The sequence below is a fragment of the Cebidichthys violaceus genome, unplaced genomic scaffold (assembly GCF_023349555.1).
Source record: "Cebidichthys violaceus isolate CVI_PGR_0920_01 unplaced genomic scaffold, fCebVio1.0.p SCAF_4, whole genome shotgun sequence".
Taxonomy (NCBI): domain Eukaryota; kingdom Metazoa; phylum Chordata; class Actinopteri; order Perciformes; family Stichaeidae; genus Cebidichthys; species Cebidichthys violaceus.
In genome coordinates, this window is record NW_027176594.1 from 1,311,744 (window position 1) to 1,336,719 (window position 24,976).

The window sequence follows — 24,976 nt, forward strand, 5'->3', positions numbered from 1 at the left end:
GAGAGAGAGAGATAAATAGAGAGAGAGAGCGAGAGAGAGAGAGAGAGAGAGAGAGAGAGAGACAGGGAGAGAGAGAGAGATAAATAGAGAGAGAGAGAGAGAGTGAGAGAGAGAGAGAGAGAAATAGAGAGAGAGAGAGAGAGAGAGAGAGAGAGAGAGAGAGAGAGAGAGAGATAATGTACATTATCTTTGAGATATTCAGTTAACATGTTACATAAAACATCACAGCTTAAACATGGTGTCGCAAATGACAATCTTTTAATAAACATCCACATTATGAAAACGGTTTGATTCAGATCGACGTCACTTCTCAGAGGAGTAGAAGCAGAAGAGTAGAAGCAGAAGAGTAGAAGCAGAGCGCTGGATAAATACAAATGGAGCGAGTATCTCTGCCGTCAGCGCGTTGAGACGAGCTGCACAGCATCCTGTATTATCTAACAACCTGTTATGTAAAAGCAGAGAAGAAGAACTGCAGAGAGAAGAGGAGGAGGAGGAGGAGGAGGAGGAGGAGGAAGAGGAGGAGGAGGTCTATATTTGGGTTGGACTGATATCAGGGTTGATACAGTCCATTCATTCATACTCAGTCTGACAGGAAAAGATGCTACAACCCAATAACCTCACAGCTGGTTCAGTTTGCATGAATGAAAATGAAATGCCAAAATGGCGTTGTTTCAATCAGAGTATTACATGTTTTGCCACAAAACACATTCATCTCTATCCACCAGTATCTGTCTGATACTGGCCATGAAAAGCCAGCATCAGTCGACGGCGGCTGCGTGACGCTGCTGTGACACAGCGGGTTGTGCGTGTGTGGTGGGCGGGGCCACAGATCACAGTTTACCTCTCTCTCCTTCCAGATCCATCTCTCCACCTTCCTCTCCTCTCTGCAGCATCCTTCCTCCTGCTCAGCCAATCCCCTGCTGGGGAGCGTGACCACGTGACCAACAGCCACCAATAGCTCTCCACCAGGCACCGGCAAAAAGAGGGGCGGTGTCCCTTCTCCTCCTCCTCCTCCTCCTCCTCCTCCTCCTCTTCCCTGTGAATCAGACGGTGAGTCTGGAGGAGAGTCGATTGGATGTGAAGGATCCGTCTAACGAGCCGAGACACGTTTCTTCTTCTTCTTCTCCTCCCAGAGATCAGAGGCTGCTGCTCCGTCTTTAACCTCCTCTCCCTTTCCTCCCACTCCTGGAACACAGGGGGGATGAATGGGGAGGCGATGGAGGGGAACCCGGCACAGGAGCAGCAGCAGCATGCCGGCAACGGCACCCACCTCCCTCCCCCTCCCACCATCACGCCGGCCATCCCCCCCTACGTGAAGCTGGGTCTGACCATCGCCTACACCATCTTCTACTCGCTGCTCTTCGCCTTCGTGTACGCCCAGCTCTGGCTGGTGCTGCGGTACCGACACAAGCGCTTCAGCTACCAGACGGCCTTCCTGTTCCTGTGTCTGCTGTGGGCCGCCCTGCGAGCCCTCCTCTTCTCCTTCTACTTCAGAGACTGTGTGACCGCCAACGCACTCGGACCATTCGCCTTCTGGCTGCTCTACTGCTTCCCCGTCTGCCTGCAGTTCTTCACGCTCAGCCTCATGAACCTCTACTGTGCACAGGTGAGGGGGGAGGGGGAGGGGGGGGGGTACTGCTGCTGCTGGTACCGGTACTGGTGGAGGAGACGCTGGTGAAAACTGGAAGCGTAAAGTTAATTTTTTTTCCACGGCCGTGCTTTAACTTCTCTTCGTGCTGCGGTGATGTGGAAGCGTACCCCAGGGTGTGTCTGTACACCGTGACATCACACGCTGGGTGCGGTTACAGGTGCAACCTCTGACCACACCCATCAGTGATGCAGCAGAGGAGAGACTTTCAACCAGCAGGGGGGCAGCGAAACACCGTTTTTTCAGCCTGGTGTTGAATCACTCAGTGGAAACCGTTTATCGTGATCAACGATTACTTTAACCGACACATTTTTTTGTCTTTAAATCTCATGCAGATCTCCATCTAATTGACATTTAACGGACAGCTTTTGCTACTTACTGGCTCGCTGGCAATTCTCGAGCCTTTTCCCTCACCGGGGGCTTACTTTTTGTCCGGCTTTTGTTTCGTTGCAGCACCGGCGGCGCATGCGGACGAACGACCCCTTTGACCTCGCTCGCTCTCGAGTCGATCGAGGATCGGCAGAGGTTCCCTCTTTACGGGGCCGGACGTTATCAATCCACGTGACGACAGAATGCTTTTTATCTTGTCACAATTTGAAGCTGCACGCAGAACCGGCATCGGTTAGCCAGACGGGCGACAGCGAGGCAAAGTATCGAGCGAGAGAAAAAGCAAAAGCAAAAAAGAAAGAATTAACATTAGCCTATGGTAGTTTGAAAATGTTTTTCCATATGTAAGCGGACTACTTTTACTAAAAGCAAATTATTCAAGCGGTTTCCACTGCAATTATAGTCCAGATCTTAACGTCTCCAAAGATATTAAATAAATCAGGCTGCGACGTGGGGAACTGTCTCTCCAATGATGCAATAAGACCAGCACCAGCCTGGTTCCACACCTTTGATTTTGCTCTTTAAACATGCTGTTGAGCTTATTGACAGCTGTTTCTATATCAGCCAGTCAGAGCCTGGTAGGTGGGATGAAGAACGGAGACAGCTAAGTAGCTACATCCAGGAAAAATAGCATCAACAAAAAAAACAATCTCGGATGAGATGGATGCAGTCATGAAGCAGTCTTGGGTCTAAACGTAGACGTGTTTATTGCTAGCCTAAATGCTACCGTGATGAAGGACGACCTCTGTAGACAGGTCGGGTAGATTCAAAAGAAGATTTCATGGAATTTAGGAAACAGGAAATGAAATCTTTCAGGATTTATACGGTGAGAACTTCAGTTTAACTTCTTGGTTCCGAGCGTTCTCCGTTCTTTCTGCTTCAAGAACTTCTGTGTCTGGTGGTCTCGTTGGGAGAAGCTAACGAATAAACACCCACATTTATAAGTGTGTAGATACAAACGGATTCCCTCCATTAAGCAGACGATTTTTGGCGAATTTCTCCGGCACATGCACACTTCAAGAGACATCAGTGTTCGGCTCGAGGGCACTTCTACTGGAGGAGCTTGGAATCAAACCATCCGCCCTACAACCGATGATCTCGTGTAGCAGCTGCCCACTCCTCTTCACCCGTTCACCCATTCATCCACAGCAGCTGGCGGATTCAGAAATAGACCAGAAAATAGCGACATAATAGAAATGAGCCTCTTTAGCAGCAGCTTAACAACCCTTGTTCCTGAGAGCTGAGATGACGCAGGTTATTTTTCCAACCAAACACGACGGTGTCTCATTTCCTTAATGAGGGCACCTTCGGTCAGGGAGGAGGGGCTAATCGATGGGATGAGCTGCAGACTGTTGGCTCCGAGGCGGAAATTAGTCAGTATTCAGATCATTTTACTTAGGTACAAGTAGTAATATCACACTGTGAAAAGACTCCACTACAAGTAAAAGTCCTGCATTGAAAAATGTTGCTTAAGTAAAAGTATGGAAGTTTAAAAAAAACAGGATTTTACTGTTGAAGTTGAGGTGGAGCTCATTTGAACTATTAACTAACGATTATTGATATTATGGATTAATCAGCAACTCTTTATATTCAATACTCAAAACATTTAAGAGTTGTAACGTCTGTAAGCCGACTTACGACAAACTACTTCTACTTTTCGTGGACGTAGTTAGGTAGCTGTAGGAGGGTGGTGTCCTGATTGCTAGCCCCACCTTCAGAGCTGTCATTGGCCGATTGATTCTCAAATTTTAAAGTGCTGTCAACACCAGATCTGAATTACTGAACAAACCATGAGGGTGAAGAGCTGTAAGTGTCTAATCAAGTCTTTTATTTGTCCCCCCCTACAGGTTTACTTTAAGGCCAAGTCCAAATACGCACCTGCACTGCTCAAGTACAGGTAACCTCTTCAAGATCCTACAGTAAAACTTCCAACGTGTATTCATAAGCGAGAGCGGGACATGTTTTAGCCCCGCCTCCATGTATATAAAAAACGCAGTGAGAAGGTTATGGATGGTGCGGCTCTCTCCCGTCTCATTCAGGCTTCCTCTGTACCTGGTCTTCCTGGGCGTCAGTCTCCTCTTCCTGGTGGTGAATCTGGTCTGCGCCCTGCTGGTCAAAATGACCGCCGCCGACGTGAAGACCATCGTCCTGGTGAGGGTCACCATCAACGACAGCCTGTTCGTCCTCTGCGCCATCTCGCTGTCCGTCTGCCTCTACAAGGTTGCCAAGATGTCGCTGGCCAACATCTACCTGGAGTCAAAGGTGAAGTCGCGGCTTTCAACCTCATCTCGTGGTCTTTATCGGCAACATGGGATCAGTTAGAGAGTGTCCTTGATTTTTTTCCTTCCAGGATATGTCAGGTTTTCATTACGGGACCCCCTTTATAAATATCATTACATTACAATTAAAATGAATAATAACGAGTAATCCCTGTGTGCGCAGGGGACGTCGGTGTGTCAGGTGACTCTGATCGGCATCATGGTGGTGTTGCTGTACGCATCGCGGGCCTGTTACAACCTGGTGGTGCTCGCCCTCGCCAACATCGAGAACATCAACTCCTTCGACTATGACTGGTACAACGTCTCCGACCAGGTGAGGGTCTTTCTGTTCACTGGTTCTTTAACATCATTTCATTCAGCGGCCGGGTTTTAAACGGAAGTCTGCCGTTAAAATGGCTTTTTGCCCCTGACCTTTGAGAAGTATTCAGATCCTTTACTGCAGCAAGAGTACTAACACCACACCGTCAAAATACTCCTCTAGAAGGAAAAGTCCTGAATTCTAAACTTTACTTCAAAGTACGTATGTTTTATCAGTAAAATGTACTTAAAATATCAAAGTAAAAGTACACATTGTGCAGTAAAATAGTCAAGTGAAGTACAAATACCTCAAATTCACACTACTGTACTTAGCGTCATCGTACCAATGTCTGTTGGTGTGTCTCCAGGCGGACTTGCGGTCGTCTCTGGGAGACGCTGGTTACATCGTGTTCGGGGTGATTCTGTTCGTCTGGGAGCTGCTGCCCACCTCGCTGGTCGTCTTCTTCTTCAGGGTCCGCCGGCCGCCTCAGGAAAGGGTCAGTCCTCCCGACGGGGTTGGGTGTGACCTCCGAGCTCTGCAACGCTCGCACCTTATTATTTTTTTAAGCTAACACTGGGGATGACAAGCGTCAGTGTGGCGGTTGGTCGGTCGGTCAACCATTTGGGTCCAGAGAGAAATATCTCAGCAAATATTGGATGGAATGTTTCTGACTACCTGCAGAACTTGACATTCCCATCAGCCTCAGTTGTACTTTGTTTACTACTAAACACAAAACATTAGCATGCTAACGCGCTAAGTTTAGATGGTGAACATGGTAAACATAGCTACCCGCTAAATGTTAGCATGCTGCTTGCATTACTCTAGAGACTGTTAGAGCAGAGAGCTGCAGGGACGACGTACTTTAAAAGGTTAACCCCGGAAGTTAGCATGGCATTGGTTCCCTTGACGAAAATCCAATTGGATTTTTCCATTGGATTTTGGATTATTGCAGAAAATGAGTTATGTGGCAAACACAAGTTTATGATAAAAGGTAAGATAATCTTCACAAATGAACACCACTTTGATTTTTGAAGCCTGAGTGCAGTCGGTAGAAGTAAGAAGCTAACGTTAGGCTAACAAACATCGCTGTAGCATGAGCGCCTATTTACACAACGAGGCTGGAAAGGCGGACTAGTCGGCGTTTGTAGCCTCATTTAGCGACTTGTCAGCAACATACCGCCTTTTTTAAGGCTTTTAGAGATTCAAAACTCACGGGAGGGGTATCTACTGACGTGTTTTATAAAATGACGACTGACTTTGCTCATATTGTCTACATGCACAATGAGTTATCTGGCCACCTAATTGGTCACTTACTGCTGATGTTAGTGCTGATGATGGATCTTTATATCAGAAGAGCCTGTGTTCACTGTGAGTCTTTGTCTCCACAGAGCACTGCTGGGATACCAAACCACGTTCTGTCCTCCAGAGGATACTTCTTCGACAACCCTCGTCGGTACGACAGTGACGATGACCTGGCGTGGAGCATTCCTCCCCAGAATGCATCAGCGAGGTACAAACCACTGATGTCACCATGACCCTTTTGTATTTGGTATTTCGGAATTAATATAGATAAAGCTGCTATAATCAATATTTGTATCAATAATGTTAATAATGCATTAATAAACCAGCTGACTGACAGTTTGTCGTCTCTCTGACAGTCTTTCCTCCGACTGCTACGACTGGGGCAGCCGCCACAGCAGCTTCACGGTGCACACCAACAGCGACGAACAGCGCCTGACCGCCGCCGCCGGAGAGCTCCACCCTTACCCATAATCCCCCTCTTCACTGTACAGCATCACTCTGCACTTTGACACCGATCAGTTATTGTGTTTCTTATCATCACTGATGTAGAAGTTTGTAGACTCACAGTAGAGACTTTAGATGAAATCCCAGAGTTCTCAGCAGGGTTCCTACATGGAGTTGTTACCATGAATGTCTTAACCAAACTTAATCCAAAATGTGTCGAGATATATCACAAACGTGAACCTGGTGGTGACGCTAAAGAAAAAACAAATAACCAAAATCACTGGGAATCATCCTCTGGGGAACATGAATGCACGCAATTTTGTGCCAATCCATCAGGTAGCTGCAGACATCTTTAACTGGATGAACCTGCACCACCAGCAGGTCAGAGGATCATCAACGTTTTTAGGATTCATCCTCTGGGGAACATGAATAAAGAAACAGATAGATTGTGCCAATCCATCAGGTAGATGTAGGAATCTTTGATTGGATAAGTGAAAACTTTGACCCGCTGGTGTCAGAAGATCATCAAAGTATTTAGGTTTAACCTCTGAGGAACATGAATGCACAACATTTTGAGCCAATCCATCAGATAGATGTAGGGATTTTTAATTGGATAAGTGACAACTTTGACCTATTGGTGTCAGAATATCATCAAAGTCTTTTGGTTTAACTTCTGAGGAACATGAATGCACAAGATTTTGAGCCAATCCATCAGGTAGATGTAGGAATTTTTTGTGAAAACTTTGACCCACTGGTGTCAGAAGATCGCCAAAGTCTTTAGGATTTATCCTCTGGGGAACATGAATGTCTGGACACCATTTAATGAATTGATAAGTTTCTGTCATGACTAAATAAACCAGAGTGGAACACTGAGATACAAAGTGCGTAAAATCACAGAGGAAAAGTACCAGTTACTGAAATTCTGATTATCATAATACGTCAAAAACTCATCAGGTGTTTTTGATCACCATGTTTGATTTCAAGTGATCCAGACTTGTTTAACTTTGTGCAGGAGCCCTACTTCAGAGAGAATCCAGGATTTATAGACCCACAGTATGTAGATGATGTTGTGATGAATGTTTTAAAGAATGTTTCTTGATTATTTGGGGAGTTTGTCAAGGAGGATTACTCAAGTAGTCGAATGAATCTGCTACAATTCTTCATTTTGCTGAATAATCCTTGAAAAACTCCCCAAGTCATTTTTTGAGGTTCTTGACTGTAAAGTGAAACTAAATACATCGTAACACACACACAGATACATGCACTGTGTGTCAATTCAACATAATCAATATCCTGTAAATATCAACAGCCAGACACCTCTGTGTTGTTTTGATGTTCACCTCAAAAGATCCGCGTATTAACAAGTAATTTAACGGTGGGTTTTAATTTTATTTTTGAATAAATAAATAAAAACATTTGTTAACTGTGAAATTATTTGAGTTTTGAGAAATTTCAGATTTCCAGAAGTTGTGTTGTTTCAACGTGAACATCTTTTAAAACTCTGGAAAGTAATTAAACCATCAAAACTGTTGAATCATTTAAATCTGAGGAAAATCACGATTTTAAAACTTAACATTTATATGTTAATATGAGCTTTCTTTTGCAGTGTTTACATTTCTGTCACGATGTTCAGAAGAAAGAAAAAAAAAAGTCTATATTTCTAACAGACGCAGGTTTTGTAAGTTATTTGTACAGAGTCTCACTGAGATCGTGCGTTTTGTTGTTGAGCTTTTTTGTGTTCGTGGTTTGAGTGTTTGTGACGTGACGACACAAAAAAAACTTAAATTAAAGTTGTCATTGCAACAAACATGCGTTCATTTCATTATTTCTCGATCTCTTAATTTTATTAAACAACCAGTGAAAGCTGTATTTATGAGTGACGCTCATATTTTAATTTGGTTTATGACCTGCAGGACTAATGACAATACTGTCATTAGTCAAAACGTTAGCATGCTAACATGCTAAGTCAACATGCGGATTATGATAAACATTATATGTGCTTAACTTCAGCATGTTAGCATTTAGCATAGCTAAACTCTTGTTGAACTTTGCACACATGAAGGTAAACCTTTTCTATCTAACCGACTAGTTGGGACAATATAAATATCTTATGTAAATATTATATAAAATATGAAAGAATAAAATGTGTAAAGAAAATATTGTTATATTTTGAGTATTTTACTGGATCAGTCGTAAAAAATCAAATTCCAAACGGAGCTCAGTGATGTCCAGAAATATTTATTCTTCTTCTTGTCAAATAAATATACTCAACAGGTACACACATCAACATGGTGCAACTATATATATATATATATATATATATATATATATATATATATATATATATATATATATATATATATATTCATAGAGATCTGAAAGCAAAAGAAAGAGAACGTTAACCTGCCTCTTACAAACTGCACAGATTCAAACATGAAGAGCTTGAGGACCAGAAGCAGGTTCGGTTCGTCTTTTTCCAAAAAAAAAATCACGATTTAGTTTTAAGGCTGAAGAGTGGACCGTACAGGACGTCCAGCTGCTGGAGGGCATGCGAGGCTCAGAGGGAGGCATGCACACATCTCACACACACACACACACACACACACACACACACACACACACACACACACACACACACACACACACACACACACACACACACACACACACACACACACACACACACACACACACATAAGAAACAAAGAAAATAGACTTAATTAACTAATTATAACTTATGGAAGCCAAAAAAAGAGGCTGTTATCATTTAAATGTTTGTGAAATGTAATAATAATAATAATAACTTTGAAAACAATATCTGGCTCAATGTGTTTTAAAGTAATTCTTTGAATTTCCGGTATATTGTTTTACATTTATAATTTAATTCACAAAATCTTTGATTATATGACAGAAATGAAAAGAGGCATTTAATTTAACATTAATGATGAAGAAGAGCCTGTGATGTATGGCAGTAAAGTATGGAATAAGGCCAAGTAGAAGATGGACTTACTTTTTAATATTTCTCTTTATATTGTAATTCCACATCTTTCTTATCCTTTTTCAGGTTTTAAACTCATAAATTACAAAATGACAAGCCTGACTCATTTATAGTGAGCGAGCAGAACAAAGCTTCAACGTATCCGGTCACGTCTTTAAACCGTCGCGTGATCAAAGAATCAAGAGAGGAACAGATAAAACACTCACAAACAAAAAAAACATGGAGGCAACTTAAAACTCTTTGGTCCGCTTCATCCCACAACATATTCACACTCGTGAACAAATCTGTAAAACCACCTCGTAAACCAGTTTGACGCGCTCCGCGTCCTTCGCTTGTTTGACGTTGCTTATTGATCGTCGTCATTTCAAAATCGGCCATTATTACTATTATTACTATTAATATCATCAGCGTTACTCCGTGTTGTTTTCAAGGTACTACACTCTCAAGACGACACGCCGTCTTAAAGTATGAGTCCGGTGATATTCTACATTTTACTTCCAACAATCAAAAAACCATCAGTGAATGTATCTACTGAAGTGTGTGTGTGTGTGTGTGTGTGTGTGTGTGTGTGTGTCAAAGCCTGATGTCTCTTCTTCCTCTGTTCCATAGAGCTCCATTAAAAACACATCAATGAGCCTCACTGTTCTTTCATCACCATGAACACACACACACACACACACACACACACACACACACACACACACACACACACACACACACACACACACACACACACACACACACACACACACACACACACACACAGGATATACGTCTTCAGTAGGAACCAATGGGCTCGAAGCTGAGAGCCACAGACAGGAAGTCAGACAGTACTGAGAGACACACTAACGCGTGGTCGGCTTGAGTCTGAACAATAATGGGGCCGTTGACAGTACGACAATAAATAATAAAACCAGAGAATGTTTCTTGTAGTGCTGATCACAGAGGAGTCCTGAAGAGTCCTCCAGCATCCTGCAGAGCCGACCTGCCTCTCATCCCTGGACCTTCACAATGTCAAATGAAATACGGACACAACAACTCACCTCAAGAGAAGCGAATAAATCCTACTTTTCCTATTTAAATAAAGTCTCGACTGAAGCCGTGCTTTAAGACAACGCGGCCGAAGCAACAAAAAGTTAAAAAAAGCAGAGAAAACTAAACACACAAACACAGAGCTGCAACTAGCGAACAGAAAGAAAAGAGCTAAACTCTGCTACTGTATCAAGGTTAACTATGGAAACAAGTCATAGTCCTTTATCCTATAGCTGCAACTGTTGATGATCTATATACACACACACACACACACACACACACACACACACACACACACACACACACACACACACACACACACACACAAGGGTCCCACCTTCACACACACCGTGTTTGTCTAAAAAATGGACATCGTCTTCATGCTTCCTCCCTTTCTATGAGACGATAGCGACTACAAGCATTGAGCCAGATGATCACGTGACACCGTGGGGAGTCAGTCCATATGCATATCTTTGTCATATTTCCTTAAAAAAAAAAAAAAAAGGTGGAAAATCAAAAAGGTATATCGATTGATCGATAGCTTTACATTTTACAAGAAGCTAGTTGATTAGATTTACTGTCCAGCCGACAGAGGAGAGGTCCTAACCTCACCAGAAATAAAGAACTCTTCTTCTAACATGAGAAGACGTTATTGCATTTTTCTATTAAATATAATATGATGCAGGGGAAACGAGCAGTGGTGCTGCAGGATGTGGCTCGGGCCACATATTTAACGATCATTTCAGAACTACACTGATGATGAGACGAGCCGGTCAGCAGGTGACTCTGATCGATGAATCATATCGACTCACTTTTGCGGTAAATAACCGAATGAATTTACCTTCACAAAGCTTTAACAAAAGGGGAAAACTGGAGAGGAACACAAGCGATGGGAGACCTAGAGACTAAGATGAAGTTGGTTTGATTATCACGCGTGTTTTAACCGCCTGCATGGAGTTGAAGTTAGTTTCAGGTTGGATGCTGGACAGAATCTACTTAAATCAACTCGTCACTGAAATCCACATAAAAACACGTCGGTAGTCTGAATGTGACGGCCGGCTACCTGCCACACTTCTTATTAGCCGTGTCAAAGATCCACCAACTAGTGGCTAGTGGACTCACTTATGACTGCACACACATACACACACACACACACACACACACACACCTTCTAGCGAGCTGACATAAATTAGGCCTGAGATGGTTAACACGAGCAGATTGGTCCGGATCCTCAGGCTTTGAGCACCAAGCTTCTCTAAACACAACAGGAGAGGAAAAGGAAAAAACGGAAAATAAACACGAAATGAAGAACAGGACAGGCAGCAGCGTCCTGACGGTTCAGACGCACTTTTTATCTGGAAGAACCGTCCTGACAGAGTCCTCTCTCTCGGGGGGGGGGGGGGGGGGGCTCACATGACTGTAAAATCCAACAGGATGTGATGTCAGCAGAGGGCGGGCTCAGCAGAGAAAGAGAAATGACCGGTGGAGTGATTCCCCCCCGCTTCCTGTTGGTCGCCGTTCAGTCTGTGACATCACTTCATTCCAAACATCTGATCAGGTTTGGTCGAACAAAACAACCTGCTGGTTTTACAGGTCAGCCTCTCAAACGAGGACCCCCCCCCCCTCCCCCCCCCCAAAAAAAACATAAATATATATATAAAGGAAAAGGTTTGTACACTGGCCGACAAGTTTTACAGCAGAGAGAAAAAGACGTCGGGTGAAGTTTTTTCAGAACCTGGAGACTTTTCCGACGTAGGCAAGAGGAGGCAGAGGAGTTAACATTCATAATCTACTGGAGGAAGAGGAGGAGGAGGAAGAGGAAGTACAGAAGGGAAACAGGAGAGAGATTAACAGGAGAAGAGAGCGCGTTTGTCGGGGGGGGTGGGGGTGGGGTGGGGGGGGGGGTGGTCGGGTTCACTGCCGATCCTGCCGTCCATGAAAAAAGGCCTTCTTCTGGGTGAATATTAGACTATTGCAGTTCTCGGGGGGGGGGGGGGGCGCGGCGCCGCCTACTGGCCAGATGAGACGTCGACCTTCTGTTACCTGTTGTCCTTCAGCAGCAGGCGGAAACTGTGGAGCTGTTGTATACTGGTGGACAACCTGCGAGGGGGAGAAAGTGGAGGTGAGGGAGGAGTGATGAAACGGTGGCCGGTCAATAGAGGGCGCCACCGGCCTCAGAGAGAGTCGAGAGGAGCGTTCACTTCCCTTAAAGAGACAGCTCAGCTTGTTTTGACGTGTTGTGTATTACCGATACTGCTGTAGTAATACACCGACTGTGGAGAAGTACACTTCAAACGCATCCAAACTACCCTCCCAGTAACAGTCTATCAGGGCGAATGTACCTGCCGAAGCCGTTCAGCAAGGCCACGATCTCCTGTCGGGTCAGCTGGAAACCTTTAGAGGGGCTGTGCTCAGGGAGGTTCTGGATCTCCTTCTCGGAGAAGAGGATCTTCAGAGCCGTACCGAGACCCTGAGTCTGCACACGAGACACACACACACACACACACACACACACACAGGAAGGAGAAGCGTTTAGAGCGCTCCGGTGGTTCTCGTCTAAGTTTTACGGCGCATCGCACGACAAACACGGTTGTGACGTCACGATAAAAAAAAATACAATGTCACAGTTTTAGACGTGAACATTCTGAATGTGTCCCAGTTTATTTTTTTCCCAGTTATGAAGTGCGCTCACCTGCAGTTTCCCCCACACGCGACATTTACTGCAGCCGACGCAGTCCATGATCCTGGAGATGTTTTTAAAATGGAGGCGGAATTCCTCCTGAAGGATAGAAGACACACACACACACACACACACATGTTTTTTAGAATTAAAAAGAGAGCAAACACACCACAGACTAAAAGGCACCTGCACTGTTTGAAACCACAAAGACAAACAATGTTGGGTATCACACACACACACACACACACACACACACACACACACACACACACACACACACACACACACACACAGCGATCGGTCTGGATGATGAGGTTTTGGATTCACCTTTAACATTTTGGCTTCGATTTTGTGTCCGGCGAACATGGACTTCTCATCAAAGTGCATTGGGAACGCCCTGGAAGACAAAAGAGGAGCGCTCAGTGAAATAATCTCTCCCGTCTTCTTGCTCCAGGCGACCGACAAACGAGCCCCTCTTACTTGATCTCGTTGAAGACCTGCAGCAGCAGGTCCTTGGTGGCCCCGTCCTCCTGCATGTTGCCCGTGTACAGGTTGACGAACGCTCGCTCGAAGTACGGCGCCACCTTGTAGAGCGCCCGCAGCTCGATCAGGTACAGGAAGTAGAGGTTCTTCAGCCGCCGCGTGCCCTCGCCCTTCGTCTCCGCCGTGTCGAAGCGCTGCCGGAACTCCTGAACGTTCGGACCCCACACCGACCGGCCCCAACCCTCTGAGGGGACCAGACGACGACGAAACACTGTTAGCCGCACATTCTGTTCTCCGGACTGTTATTCAGCCCTTTTGACAAAGTTAAAGCAGCCTGAACGAGAGTGAGGTCATCGCGTTTGGCTTCTTTTGGTCAATGAAAAAAGGATGTTGATAGAAAAGTGTTTATTTTTCTCAAAGTAAGGTATCGATTTTTGAGGTTTGTGCTGAAAGTCAGATATTGCATCAACAAGAGAATCAAACACAAACACACACACAAACACACACACACACACACACACACACACACACACACACACAACAAGGGTTCTGGGATCAGATTGGCGTACCGTCCAGCAGGTACTCGGCACACAGGTGGATGTTGATGCTGCTGTGGAGGCCCGAGATGAGTCGGTAGAAAACTCTCTTCTCCAAACACAAACCTGAAGACGCGGAGAGACAACAGTGAAGAGGACATGTTTTATGAATCCAAGGAAACCCAAAGACCGTACTTCCTTGGAAGCTCTATTCAAAAAGGTAAAAGACAACATTTTCTTCATCTCCTCATGCAGTTGCGTTAGTTTTCCTTTTCATTTTAAAAATGCATCCGCACACAAAATCGCCACAAAGACTGGAGCGACTGAAAGCTTTTTGGCCTCTTTGTTGCCCGACGAACTCTGACAGAGAGGAGATAAGAGAAGCTGCTGCCGTCAGCTGGAGGTGAAGACGACAGGAAACTGATCTCTTTCATCAGAACGATCCGAATGTTTGAGCTCCAGATGTAGCTTTTGGGGGGGTCACACGGTTAGAGACGATGATGGAGGAGATAACCTCAAAGTGTCTGGTGTGAATGAAATGAAAACCGTAAAAATGCCTCACTTGTCACATTCTTAGAATCGCACGAAAGACGCAACATTGTGTTTTTCTAGGTCAAGAGCTGGCAGGAAGCGACGGTTTTAAAACAGGAAGTGAGAAGTCGTGTGTGAAGTTTAAAGGCGGACGGGAGGAGAAAGATATTAAAGACACGAAGAGGAACTCACCTTCCAGCCACTTGTAGAAAACCTCGCCTGCAATGTGAGCGACAGAAAAAAACACAAAACCACATTATTATATTTATTTATTTATTTACGCTAAAACTAAAGATACGTTCACGTGAAGACAGGGAAGTTTTACTCACCATCGTCGTCTCCTGAACACAGAAAGACAAAGAGAACAAAGCTCTGTTAGATCGGTTCTACTAATAAACACAAACATATATAGATATATATATACATATATATATATATATATCTATATATACATATAGATATAGATATACATATATATATATATATCTATATATACATATAGATATAGATATACATATATATATATATATCTATATATACACACACACAAACAGGCACTCAGTAAAAGATGCAAAAGATAAATAAAGAAATAAACAGAGCAGAAGGTTAGTGTCTCAGTTGCAGTTTCTATTTTGTGACATTTCTGGATCTACTTTTAGCAGGCAGGAACCAAACAAGACAAATGTGAAAATGAAAATGATAAATTTGAGTTGAGTATTTTAATCAGAGGCGGATTACATATCATCCACATGGTACAGAGAGAGGTTTGTAAGTAGACTTGGGCGAAGGGTTGAACCGAACGACTGTAAAACTGTTTGTAATTATGTTGTAGAGGTATAGTTACAGGACATAGAAAAGGAAAATGTCAGAAGATAAACATCTCTCAGATACATCGGTGCGTTACGGTTAATGGTCTGTCTGGTGTGAGGCATTATGGGTAAAGATGTGGATTATAGATTTCTTCCGTCACGTCTCTCTGGTAACAAGCTGACGGCTCCTCAATGTTCCTTTTTCAACACTAGATGTGAAATCTATTAAAGCTCATTTCCACTTTGCTTTGGACATAACTGTGACTTATTATTTTATAATTAGGGTATTTAAAAAATCATTAAAAAAAAACAAAAAAAAAAAACTACACTTTTTCAACATGTTTCATTTTACAAAAGTGAAATGTTGTGAAAAGAGAAAAACTATTGTTTGAATAAAATATATATTTTTAATTAAATTACAATTAAATAAGGAGCAAGAGTATGAATTTGACCAGACATTCAACAGAGTTTTACAGTTTGACGTTTGACACATCATAGATCATAGATCACAGAGTTATTAAACAACCTTTAGTCTGTAGAAACTGCAGCTGAGGATTATTTATTATTTAGGACTCACCTCTGCTCGGAGCCAGAGGGTTCAGAGGTCGGTACACTGATCTGGGCCTGTCGACAACAATAAAAACAATAGTTATTTTATATTAGTGATGATCAATAATCAGCTCAGGTTTACAGTCAAACTGGCCGGAGGCAGATTTTTCAACTTGATATTTGTCCATTTGTTAGAAAATAAAAAAAGCAGACAGAGCAGCTTCTTTTAGAGACATTATATGTCAAGAAGTGTGTGTGTGTGTGTGTGTGTGTCTCACTTGAAGCAGTTTTCCTCGTAGATGCTATTCCAGACTCTCCAGGCTGAAGGACCCTTGTATCCAGTGAATCTCTCCGGATTCAGCAGCAGATCCACATACTCAGAATCTGGAGAGGTTTCATCTAACACACACACACACACACACACACACACACACACACACACACACACACACACACACACACACACACACACACACACACACACACACACACACACACACACACACACAAAGCAGACTGTTAATGGACTGAAGATGAACTGTGTACAAGTAGAACACGTGTTGCCATGGTGATTAAAGCTCAGAGAGGGGCGTCCATCTTTGACAGACGTGTTGTGCGTCGGGTCAAAGTGTTGGACGGACAGAGTGAGGTCCTCACCATCCAGCTCACAGAAGTGGTCCTGAGCGTCGTCGTGTCTCGCCCAGTCAGCGAACGCCTCTTTACTCTGGTTACTGAAACAGGAAGTAAACTTTGCTGAACACTGAGGAGAAACTGAGGCAAAGCAGCAGCAAATAAAAATGAACATATTGACATTTAAAAAAAAAAGAAGAGAATGTGAGTTTAAAACGTTCCCCTTTGTTTGTCTTTTGTCTTCGTCTGTCTTTGCATGATATCATTTGGCTGTTCCTGTGTCCATGTACGAGTCTTCACTCGTCTTGTAATGACAATAAAAAGGGGAAAATAAGGATCTCTAATATTCCATACTTTAATCTGATGACTCTATTTCAAGGTATAATTAAGCTTCAGGGATCCACAGCGTCTCTCTGATTACTTACAGTATCAAAGATGAATCGGATCACTTCAAATATCAGAATATCCAGCAGCTCATGTTGAGAGGTGTTATTAAATACATGTACTAGAGCCCTGAAGAGACTCTGAGGTTTGTTCACCACTGAGGTTATTCTTAGACTTACGAGTCGAGCAGGTTTTTTAACATGAAGAGTGTCGTATTATCTCTGCCGTTTCAGCACTAACTTATTTGTGTTTCAGCTCTCTATCATTTCTTTTTTATCAGCTCCTGATAACCCTCCGCGGCTTTTTTTTCCACGGCGGCGGAGCGGTGAAGGTCGGCCCGCTGAGAAACTCCCCAGCAGCCGCCAGCTGACATGTTTGACCTGGTCGCCGTCGGCTGACTGAATGTGAAGAGAGAGGCTTCAGCCGGGGGGCGGATAAAGCAAGACTAGGGGGGGGGGGCAGCGCCGTCACCTCAGGGTGCTGTTGATGGCGCCCAGGTCTTTGGCCTGTTCACACTCCGTCACGTCCGAATTGGTGTTCGCTGCATGGGAGTACTGGAGACAGAGAAGACAGAGAGAAGAGAGGCCGTTAGTTACTTGTGTTGTTTTTGTTCCTCTATATTTAGGTTGCTGAAATAAATAAGCACATGTCAAGGGCTAGAAATTATTGCCATAATCGCGTAGTCTGCAGATTATTACCTAGATTAAACGTTGGATATTTAAAATAGTGAAAAATGTCCCACTTTCTCAAAGTCCAAAACCCCAAAGACATAATAATCATAATTTAATATGGTATTTGAGAGGCATTTTCTGCCATTTTTTTTAATTCTAAAAATAATTTTTATATATCTCATTTATTGCGTCTGATAAACACGACCCCGTCTATTCCTGCAGCGGCGGCCTTCTGTTTGACGGCGTGTTTGCATTGTGACGTCACCGCTGAGCGCTGTGTGTTTAGAGCAGCTGTTGGGGGAAAAAAACAACAACAACATTTGAGGCTGTGGGTCCGTAATCATTATGGGATGCAGCCTCGGTCTGTCCACAGTACGTTAAGAGTTCAGATTAAAGCGGTTAAACTTAATAATGTTTCCGTTTCGTCCCAGGCTTAATATTCTTTTTTTTTTTTATATTCTTAATATTCAGGAAAACTTGTGAGTGAAGAAGTGGATTATGTCAGTAAAAAGGCACACGGGTCACTTGTTTAATACGCATAATATAGACTTAAGGTGACGTATCGCTGAAGCCTGTTGGTCTTTCCCTCACACACTGCTGAGGAGACACTCGGTGAAGTGCTCCCGTCTCTCTGACCGTTACAGTCTCCCGGGCCGACGGTCAGTGAGACGCGCTCGACCTCGACTGAGACGTGTGCAGATGTCCAAACACGCCTCTGGGTCATCACAAGACAAACATCGGGCCGCCGGCCAAGAGCTGGCAAACACTCGGCCCTCGGCCTCTACGGGGGAAACTATCGGAGCAGATAAGCTGAGTGCGAAAGGGAGCGAAGTGTGTGTGTGTGTGTGTGTGTGTGTGTGTGTGTGTGTGTGTGTGTGTGTGTGTGTGTGTGTGCGCACAGAATCAGCTAATGAGACAGAAAGTGCTGGAACAAACACAGCTGGTCCAGAATTCCATTAAACAAGTTGAACGGAGTTTGTTTTCCAGAGACGAACGGCTAGAAAACAAATACTGGTCAGAGCACCGATGTGGATTAATCCGCCGCTGAAAATAGTCCCCAACTAAAGCCCTATTTCCTCCTGTTTGTTTGTTTGTTTGTTTACAACTACAGTAAACGGCTGTTTTAGTTTTTTTTTTATGTGTTTTTTAAAGATTCCCGTCTTCAGTAGGAACCAATGTGCTTGGAGCCGAGAGCTACAGACAGGAAGTCAAGACAGTATTGAGGGACGGACCAGCATGTCGATGGTTTTGATGGTTTAATATCATTTCTTGACGATAAGACGTAAGACGTTATGTTTGACCGCTCAACACAATCCTTGTGAACGTGTGATTTCATTAAATCACACGTTCACAAGGATTCTTGATAAAGTTAATAATAAACATTTTAAATGACTGACGAGGATAATAAAGTCTTCCATTGTTTCCTACCGTCGGAGGAAAACCTCCATGAACAAAATGTCTTCTAGAAGATAACTCAGGATTTTTTTAAGACTCATAAGCAGAGATAAACGATTCATCATAACTGTGATGATTTCAGCTCCATGTGAAGAGAATTCACTTTTATAACTTCTGATTTATTAAAATCGAGTTCTATTCAACTTAGCAGAAGAACAAAGTGATCTATTTCATATCTGCACATTATGCTAATCAGTTGAATGTATTAAGATAACTATCATCTCATTCCGTCCCTGAGGTCAACCAAACTGAGGCAGTATTAAACAACTGCCTCGAGCTACGGAAAAGGCCGCCAAACAACAAGGGATTGTGGGTATTATGTAACGCCTGTAAGATAGGGAACGGGCTCCTTCTACGTTCTCACCTTGTTGTAGTTCCCAGACTTGATGCCCACCGGGATCTTACTCTGTGAAACACAACAGAGACAAACCAACAATCATGGAAACAGATCAACAAATGAACCCGAAACCGTACGAAACGGTATTTAAGGCTGTTTAATTCACTATTATTAATAATAACCAGATATAAAAGTACTAACAGACTATACAACCTGTGTTTACTTAACATGTCCTATCGCTGTCTTCATTCAGTCATATTCAGGTGCTTCTTGTTTGAAAAGTGCTCCATAAATAAACTAGTATTATTATTATTATTATTATTATCAAAAACACCACAGCAGTGATTTTAATCAGCAGACAGATCTTTTTTTACAGGTTATATTATGTGTCATGTAAGGCATCTTTGAGTGTCCAGAGAAGTGCGATGCAGACAAGATGTACTGTATTGTTATTAATATTAATATAGTACATCATAGACCTGTGTGTGTGTGTGTGTGTGTGTGTGTGTGTGTGTGTGTGTGTGTGTGTGTGTGTGTGACCTCTCACCTCTGGACAGGGCTCCACATGGCAGTCTTTGATGGCACAGTGGGCGTCGTCGGCCCAGAAGGGACACGGTCGCTTCAAGTTCACCTGCAGAACAGAAGATTAGATTATAAATATGTTATTATTAGATTATTACTTAACGTCGGGTCCAACTGAACCAACTTCGTCTCAGTACTACTCAAAGTATTATTTTCACCTGTCTCTAAGCAAGCAGGGCCGCATTCGTTCACTGCACTGAAGTAGAAACTTGAGGCACTTGTAGTTTATTGGAGGATTTCCATTTTAACAGATGTGATGAAATCTGGAGCTGCGGTTTTTAAACAGGACTTCATAACGAACACGGCGTGAACGAGCCGAGGCAAAGAACTGAAAGACACTCCGGCCGTCTCCACACACACACTCAGCTGCAGCCGATTAACCTGCAGGTGTGTGTGTGTGTGTGTGTGTGTGTGTGTGTGTGTGTGTGTGTGTGTGTGTGTACGGTCCACACGATGACACAGCATCACAGCTCACGTTTCAAACAGTCAGCAGAGGGTCGAGTCCTTTTTTTTTTTTTAAATACATGTTTTAACTGATTTGATATATTGTTGCCGACGTCATCCACCTAATTAAATGTAACACTAGTTTAACACTGTAGGTAACCTGTAGTTACAGTAAAACATCCTTCTCTTACAGTATTGAACTACTGTTGCAACACTTAAAAGTATTTCACAATACTTCATAAACACATCGTCGTCCTTCCTGTTCCGTAACAAACAAGACGAAAAAGTAAAACTGCTGTTCTTTACATAACCTCTGATTTCTCCACACACACACACACACACACACACACACACACACACACACACACACAAACAAAACCGTGTACGTGTGTGTAAGAACAGCATGAACCTGAATAACAGGGAACAGCCTCTCCTTGTTAACACCTGTCACTGTTTCTACCTACTGTGTGTGTGTGTGTGTGTGTGTGTGTGTGTGTGTGTGTGTGTGTGTGTGTGTGTGTGTGTGTGTGTGTGTGTGTGTGTGTGTGTGTGTCGGGCCAACACAGACAGAGACATGTCACATGTCTTTGAAGGACAGTGGACAGTGAAATGCGATGATTTTACAGATGTTCTACAGATTCTACGTCATCCAGATGTTCTTCTTCTTCTTCTTGCTAGGAAACGTTTACAGCAGTTTACAGGAAACAACAACACTTCTTCTACTCATCAATAGTGAGACTAAAAAGGGGAAGAAAATGCAAATGGAGTTGCTCATTGTCAGCCTTACGGTAAACAAAAACAAACAATACAGTATGAAGAGGCTGTCTGGCAGCCTGACCCCGGTGGCGGTGCAGCTCCTACCCGGTAGTATCTGAAGTAGTCTTTCTCCGTCAGCCTCTTGATTCGAGGGTAGATCTTGAAGTTGTTGAAGACGTCGATGCTCTCCACGTCGCAGAAGCAGTCGTCCAGGACGCCCGTCAGCTGGAGACAAGGAGACAAAACGGGCCTTTTACTGACCGTGAGGAGACAAACCTCTGAAGCAAAACGCAACAGAGCGCTGAACAATGAGCTGCTCAGGCAGAAACTATTTGAATAACTGGTCACATGTTCACAGAGCATGTCTGCTACCTCACGAGTGCTTCACTCACCTTCACCACACCTGTACTCTGCACAGTTATGTCTTTGTACCTCTCAAATAAATCCTCTGTGTTATTGATTCTCAGAGTTCAGATTAAGTTGCATAAATCAATACTATGTATAGTATATGAGACACTGTATGGGCATATTGTATATTTTTCTCTCACTTTAATTAACTGAAGGCGACAATTGCTTTGATGATCGATTGATCGTTTGTTATTTTTCAAGCAAAACTGCCAAACATTCGCTTCAATGGTGAATTATGTTCTGAAAATAATAGTTAAGTTGCCGCCCTAATTAGGATATTATTATTATTTATTTTTTTTTATTTAATTTGTCATCACTTTATGGAGCATAACGTATTTTTTCTACATCTCATTGTTGCTGCAGTGCTCTGAAGTAGTCACAAAATATATATATAAAAAAAAAAAAATGGAAACATCTGCAGTAGAAATATGACTTCAGAAAAGCTAGAATAATGATCTAAATTGCCTCCAACTAGAATTTTAAGCTCACCTACAATATGCATCGTCATTACAATGCATTGCCTTCAGCCTACGTGTTGTTTTCTGATCGTATTCTATATTTTTCTGTTGATGAATGTGACGTAGAAATAAAGTTGTATTAATATCTTCTACGCGTCGATCTGCAACACGCCGACGCCTCCGAGGCTCCGCTTCCCCTTTAATAACAGCAGGAGGCCGGCAGACAGACAAACCGCCGCCACCTGCTCATCCATTCATAATACATCCACCACGACTGTTACCTGAACCCACGCATACAACATGCACCCCCCCCCCACCCCCCCCCCACCTGGTCCACACGGTCGGTGCACCTTCAGCTGCACACAACTGAGACAAACGGCTTTGACCTGAGGAGCAACTGAACAAACACAGAGTAAAATCTGAGAGACCTTAACGAGTTCAGTAATCAGAGGAAGGCTTTAAAAAGGTGGAGGGGGGGGGTTTAGCACCACCCGGGTGTGGTGAGGAGGCTTTGGATTGGCTAATGAATTAACTCTGTTCTACCTGTAGTCTTAATCCACTGCACACACCTGCTTTAAGTGGATAAATAAACACAAACACTGAGCAAATTACATAATCTACAAGTAAATTAGGACGTAACTGATGATTACTTTCTTGACAAACCAGATTGTTTGGTCATTAAAAATGACAGAAAATAAAAAATGATCTTCTATGTTGGTCATTTTTTTTTTTTGGACTGATTATTAACCGGCTAATTGTTTCAGCTCTAAAGTAAATAAGTTAAAACGTTCGACAGCGGAACCTCATGTATTACTGAGAAGCAACTCAAAGTCCAGTGGAAGCGGCGTCACTCGACGTGTCTCTGTGGGTTTTTTGGCAGAAACAGAAGCGCTGTGTAAAAGGACCATGTCAGCGTTTCATCATCACCCAGTTAAGTAAGTAAGTAAGTAAGTAAGTAAGTAAGGTAAACTTCATATTACTGATATTTAACATGCAAACATGAGAAATTGGTCAACGGGTCAAACATTCAAAAAAAGTTATGAAGTTTCCAATAACAGTTGAAAAAGGGATTCTTTTTGAGTTGGGTTTAAATTGAGCTTTTCTATTGGTAAAATAGGTTCCTATTGCTCATTTACATACATAGGCTCCTAAAATAGGTTCCTATTGCTCATTTACATACATAGGCTCCTTCTATTCAGAGCGATTCTTAGATAATGATAGACCTGTCGCATTAAGCACTTCCCTTTTTCTCTGGTATTGCAGTGAGTCAGACATCTGTCACCTTCTGCCCCTCGGTCGTTCACAAACACCTGGAAAGCCTCAGTAAAAATGCAAAACTTCATCACAACAAACCAAACCTCTGAGTGCAGCCGTCCACCGAGCACCACGAAAGGCAGGAAGAGGCAAATCCCTCTCAGCATCTTCCTGCTTCTCTACTTCTGTTTTCTGAGTTTCAGCTCCAAATTAAAACTTCCCCTCAGTGAACTTGGCGCCCAGATGTCACAGCAGCAGCGGCGGCGGCAGCAGCTCTGTATGTGGGCTGAGCTGTCATTTTCCAGTCATACTCGATCTAGAGGCCACGCCTCCAAACACTCCTCTGTCAAGCACTCAACCCCGCCAGCGCCTCTCAGTTTGTAGTCCACTTCCGGGGCTGAGGCCGCTGGGAGCGATTGTTGGGTGTGGCGCAAAAGACTACAACTCCCACGGGAGAGCAAGAGGCGGGAGCTCCGCAGCAGCCAATCGCGGTACACCACGCTGTTCTACTTTGTAATGGAAATAACAGAAGTTTGGCTGAAAAAATATAATCGGTGTCTTGAGTTCAAGACGTTTGATCCTCAATATTTTGATTTTTTTTTTTTTTAATCGTCGTCACCATTTTGTATTGTTATGAGAAGCTTACATTTGGGTAAATATTAATATGAAGACAGTGTACTATATAATATATAACGGCTAAACTTATATATCATAACTGACAGAAGCCTAAAGAGAGTATTAATGTGACTTTCAAACACAGCGACAGTAGAGTCGCTGCTAGCGAGCATCACACACAAACACGGTGACGTCACTTTAAGTCGACAGTAGAAAATGCTAGAAGATTTCCTTGAATGCTAGCTGTTGTCGTGTCGTAATTGCCACGTTTTAAAAGCTGAACATAACGTTGTAAAAACCGCAACAACGTCGCTTTGAATATAAAGGTTCCGCACAAGCGCTCCTCGGTTAATGTTACACTTACGTGGCAGAAGCAGCTCTGGTCCTGGCTGTCCGACGAGGCTCCGCTCGGATCCTCGCTGTGCTGCGTTTGGGGTTTTACGTTGTTTTGCTGAAACCAACCGAGAACAAAGTTCCCGACGAACAACCAGGCCAACAGCAAAACGCCGAACGCTTGTAAAGTTGCTTTCCACATCACTCACTGACTGTGCTGGCGGCGGTGCACCAGTTGGGGGAAATAAATAAATAAAACAAGCAAGAATCAGTAGTACTTTCTTTCTGTCAGCTCAGTTAGGAGCTACGGTGACGTTAGCTTCAGGCTAGCCGAAGTTAGCATCCGTAGTGACCGCAATTAAATCAGAGTGGGTCGGTGAAGTGAGTGTCTGAAGACCCTCACGCAGACATTTAGACCTCTAACTGCCCTCACAGAACCGGGGTCATTGATTTAAGACGGTACATAATTGGAGAAGTTTCTGTTCACCAGCTTCCTTGTTTAGCATCAAGTTAGCTAGCAAAACAAATATGTATCTTACTTCCGGCTTCAATTTTCAGAATAAGACTCGTTTGTGATAAATGTGTTCTGGTTAAAATCTTCAGTTCAAATACAACTTACGGTCTCCCAAAACACTTCATGACAGTGTAAAATGACATATATCTGGGTAGATTT

The 24,976-nt window shown here is 43.3% G+C and overlaps 2 protein-coding genes across 3 annotated transcripts; one reads left to right on the forward strand and one right to left on the reverse strand.

Annotated features, from left to right (window-relative positions):
* The first annotated feature begins 900 nt into the window (after positions 1–900).
* On the forward strand, positions 901–8,203 carry gpr137bb (G protein-coupled receptor 137Bb). The gene is made up of 7 exons (XM_068726803.1): positions 901–1,606; positions 3,883–3,932; positions 4,075–4,297; positions 4,478–4,627; positions 4,980–5,108; positions 6,001–6,122; positions 6,271–8,203. The coding sequence occupies exons 1-7, from the start codon at positions 1,202–1,204 to the stop codon at positions 6,383–6,385; spliced, it is 1,194 nt and encodes a 397-aa protein (XP_068582904.1). The 5' UTR covers positions 901–1,201; the 3' UTR covers positions 6,386–8,203.
* Positions 8,204–9,352: 1,149 nt separating this feature from the next.
* ero1b (endoplasmic reticulum oxidoreductase 1 beta) lies at positions 9,353–24,813 on the reverse strand. 2 transcript variants are annotated; one of them, XM_068726799.1, is made up of 16 exons: positions 24,335–24,813; positions 21,341–21,460; positions 20,001–20,084; positions 19,481–19,522; positions 17,462–17,544; positions 16,634–16,707; positions 16,255–16,375; positions 16,005–16,051; positions 14,948–14,959; positions 14,811–14,837; positions 14,121–14,213; positions 13,549–13,795; positions 13,396–13,465; positions 13,081–13,167; positions 12,731–12,864; positions 9,353–12,488 (listed from the first exon to the last, which is right to left on the reverse strand). In XM_068726799.1, exons 1-16 carry the CDS (start codon positions 24,503–24,505, stop codon positions 12,428–12,430), a joined length of 1,473 nt encoding a protein of 490 aa, XP_068582900.1. In that variant the 5' UTR covers positions 24,506–24,813; the 3' UTR covers positions 9,353–12,427. The 2 variants fall into 2 exon arrangements, with proteins under 2 accessions (XP_068582900.1, XP_068582901.1); XM_068726800.1 differs by lacking the exon at positions 24,335–24,813 and adding an exon at positions 23,460–23,775.
* Between the last annotated feature and the right edge of the window lie 163 nt (positions 24,814–24,976).

Excerpts from the sequence above, each read along its gene's own strand:
- gpr137bb (XM_068726803.1), top strand. The coding sequence starts at position 1,202 with ATGAATGGGGAGGCGATGGAGGGGAACCCGGCACAGGAGCAGCAGCAG. Across the intron at positions 5,109-6,000 it reads GCCGGCCGCCTCAGGAAAGG|AGCACTGCTGGGATACCAAA; the intron begins GTCAGTCCTCCC and ends TTGTCTCCACAG. Across the intron at positions 6,123-6,270 it reads CCCCAGAATGCATCAGCGAG|TCTTTCCTCCGACTGCTACG; the intron begins GTACAAACCACT and ends TCTCTCTGACAG.
- ero1b (XM_068726799.1), bottom strand. The coding sequence starts at position 24,505 with ATGTGGAAAGCAACTTTACAAGCGTTCGGCGTTTTGCTGTTGGCCTGG. Across the intron at positions 19,523-20,000 it reads ATGTGGAGCCCTGTCCAGAG|AGTAAGATCCCGGTGGGCAT; the intron begins GTGAGAGGTCAC and ends TGTGTTTCACAG. Across the intron at positions 17,545-19,480 it reads AGTCTGGGAACTACAACAAG|TACTCCCATGCAGCGAACAC; the intron begins GTGAGAACGTAG and ends CTCTGTCTCCAG.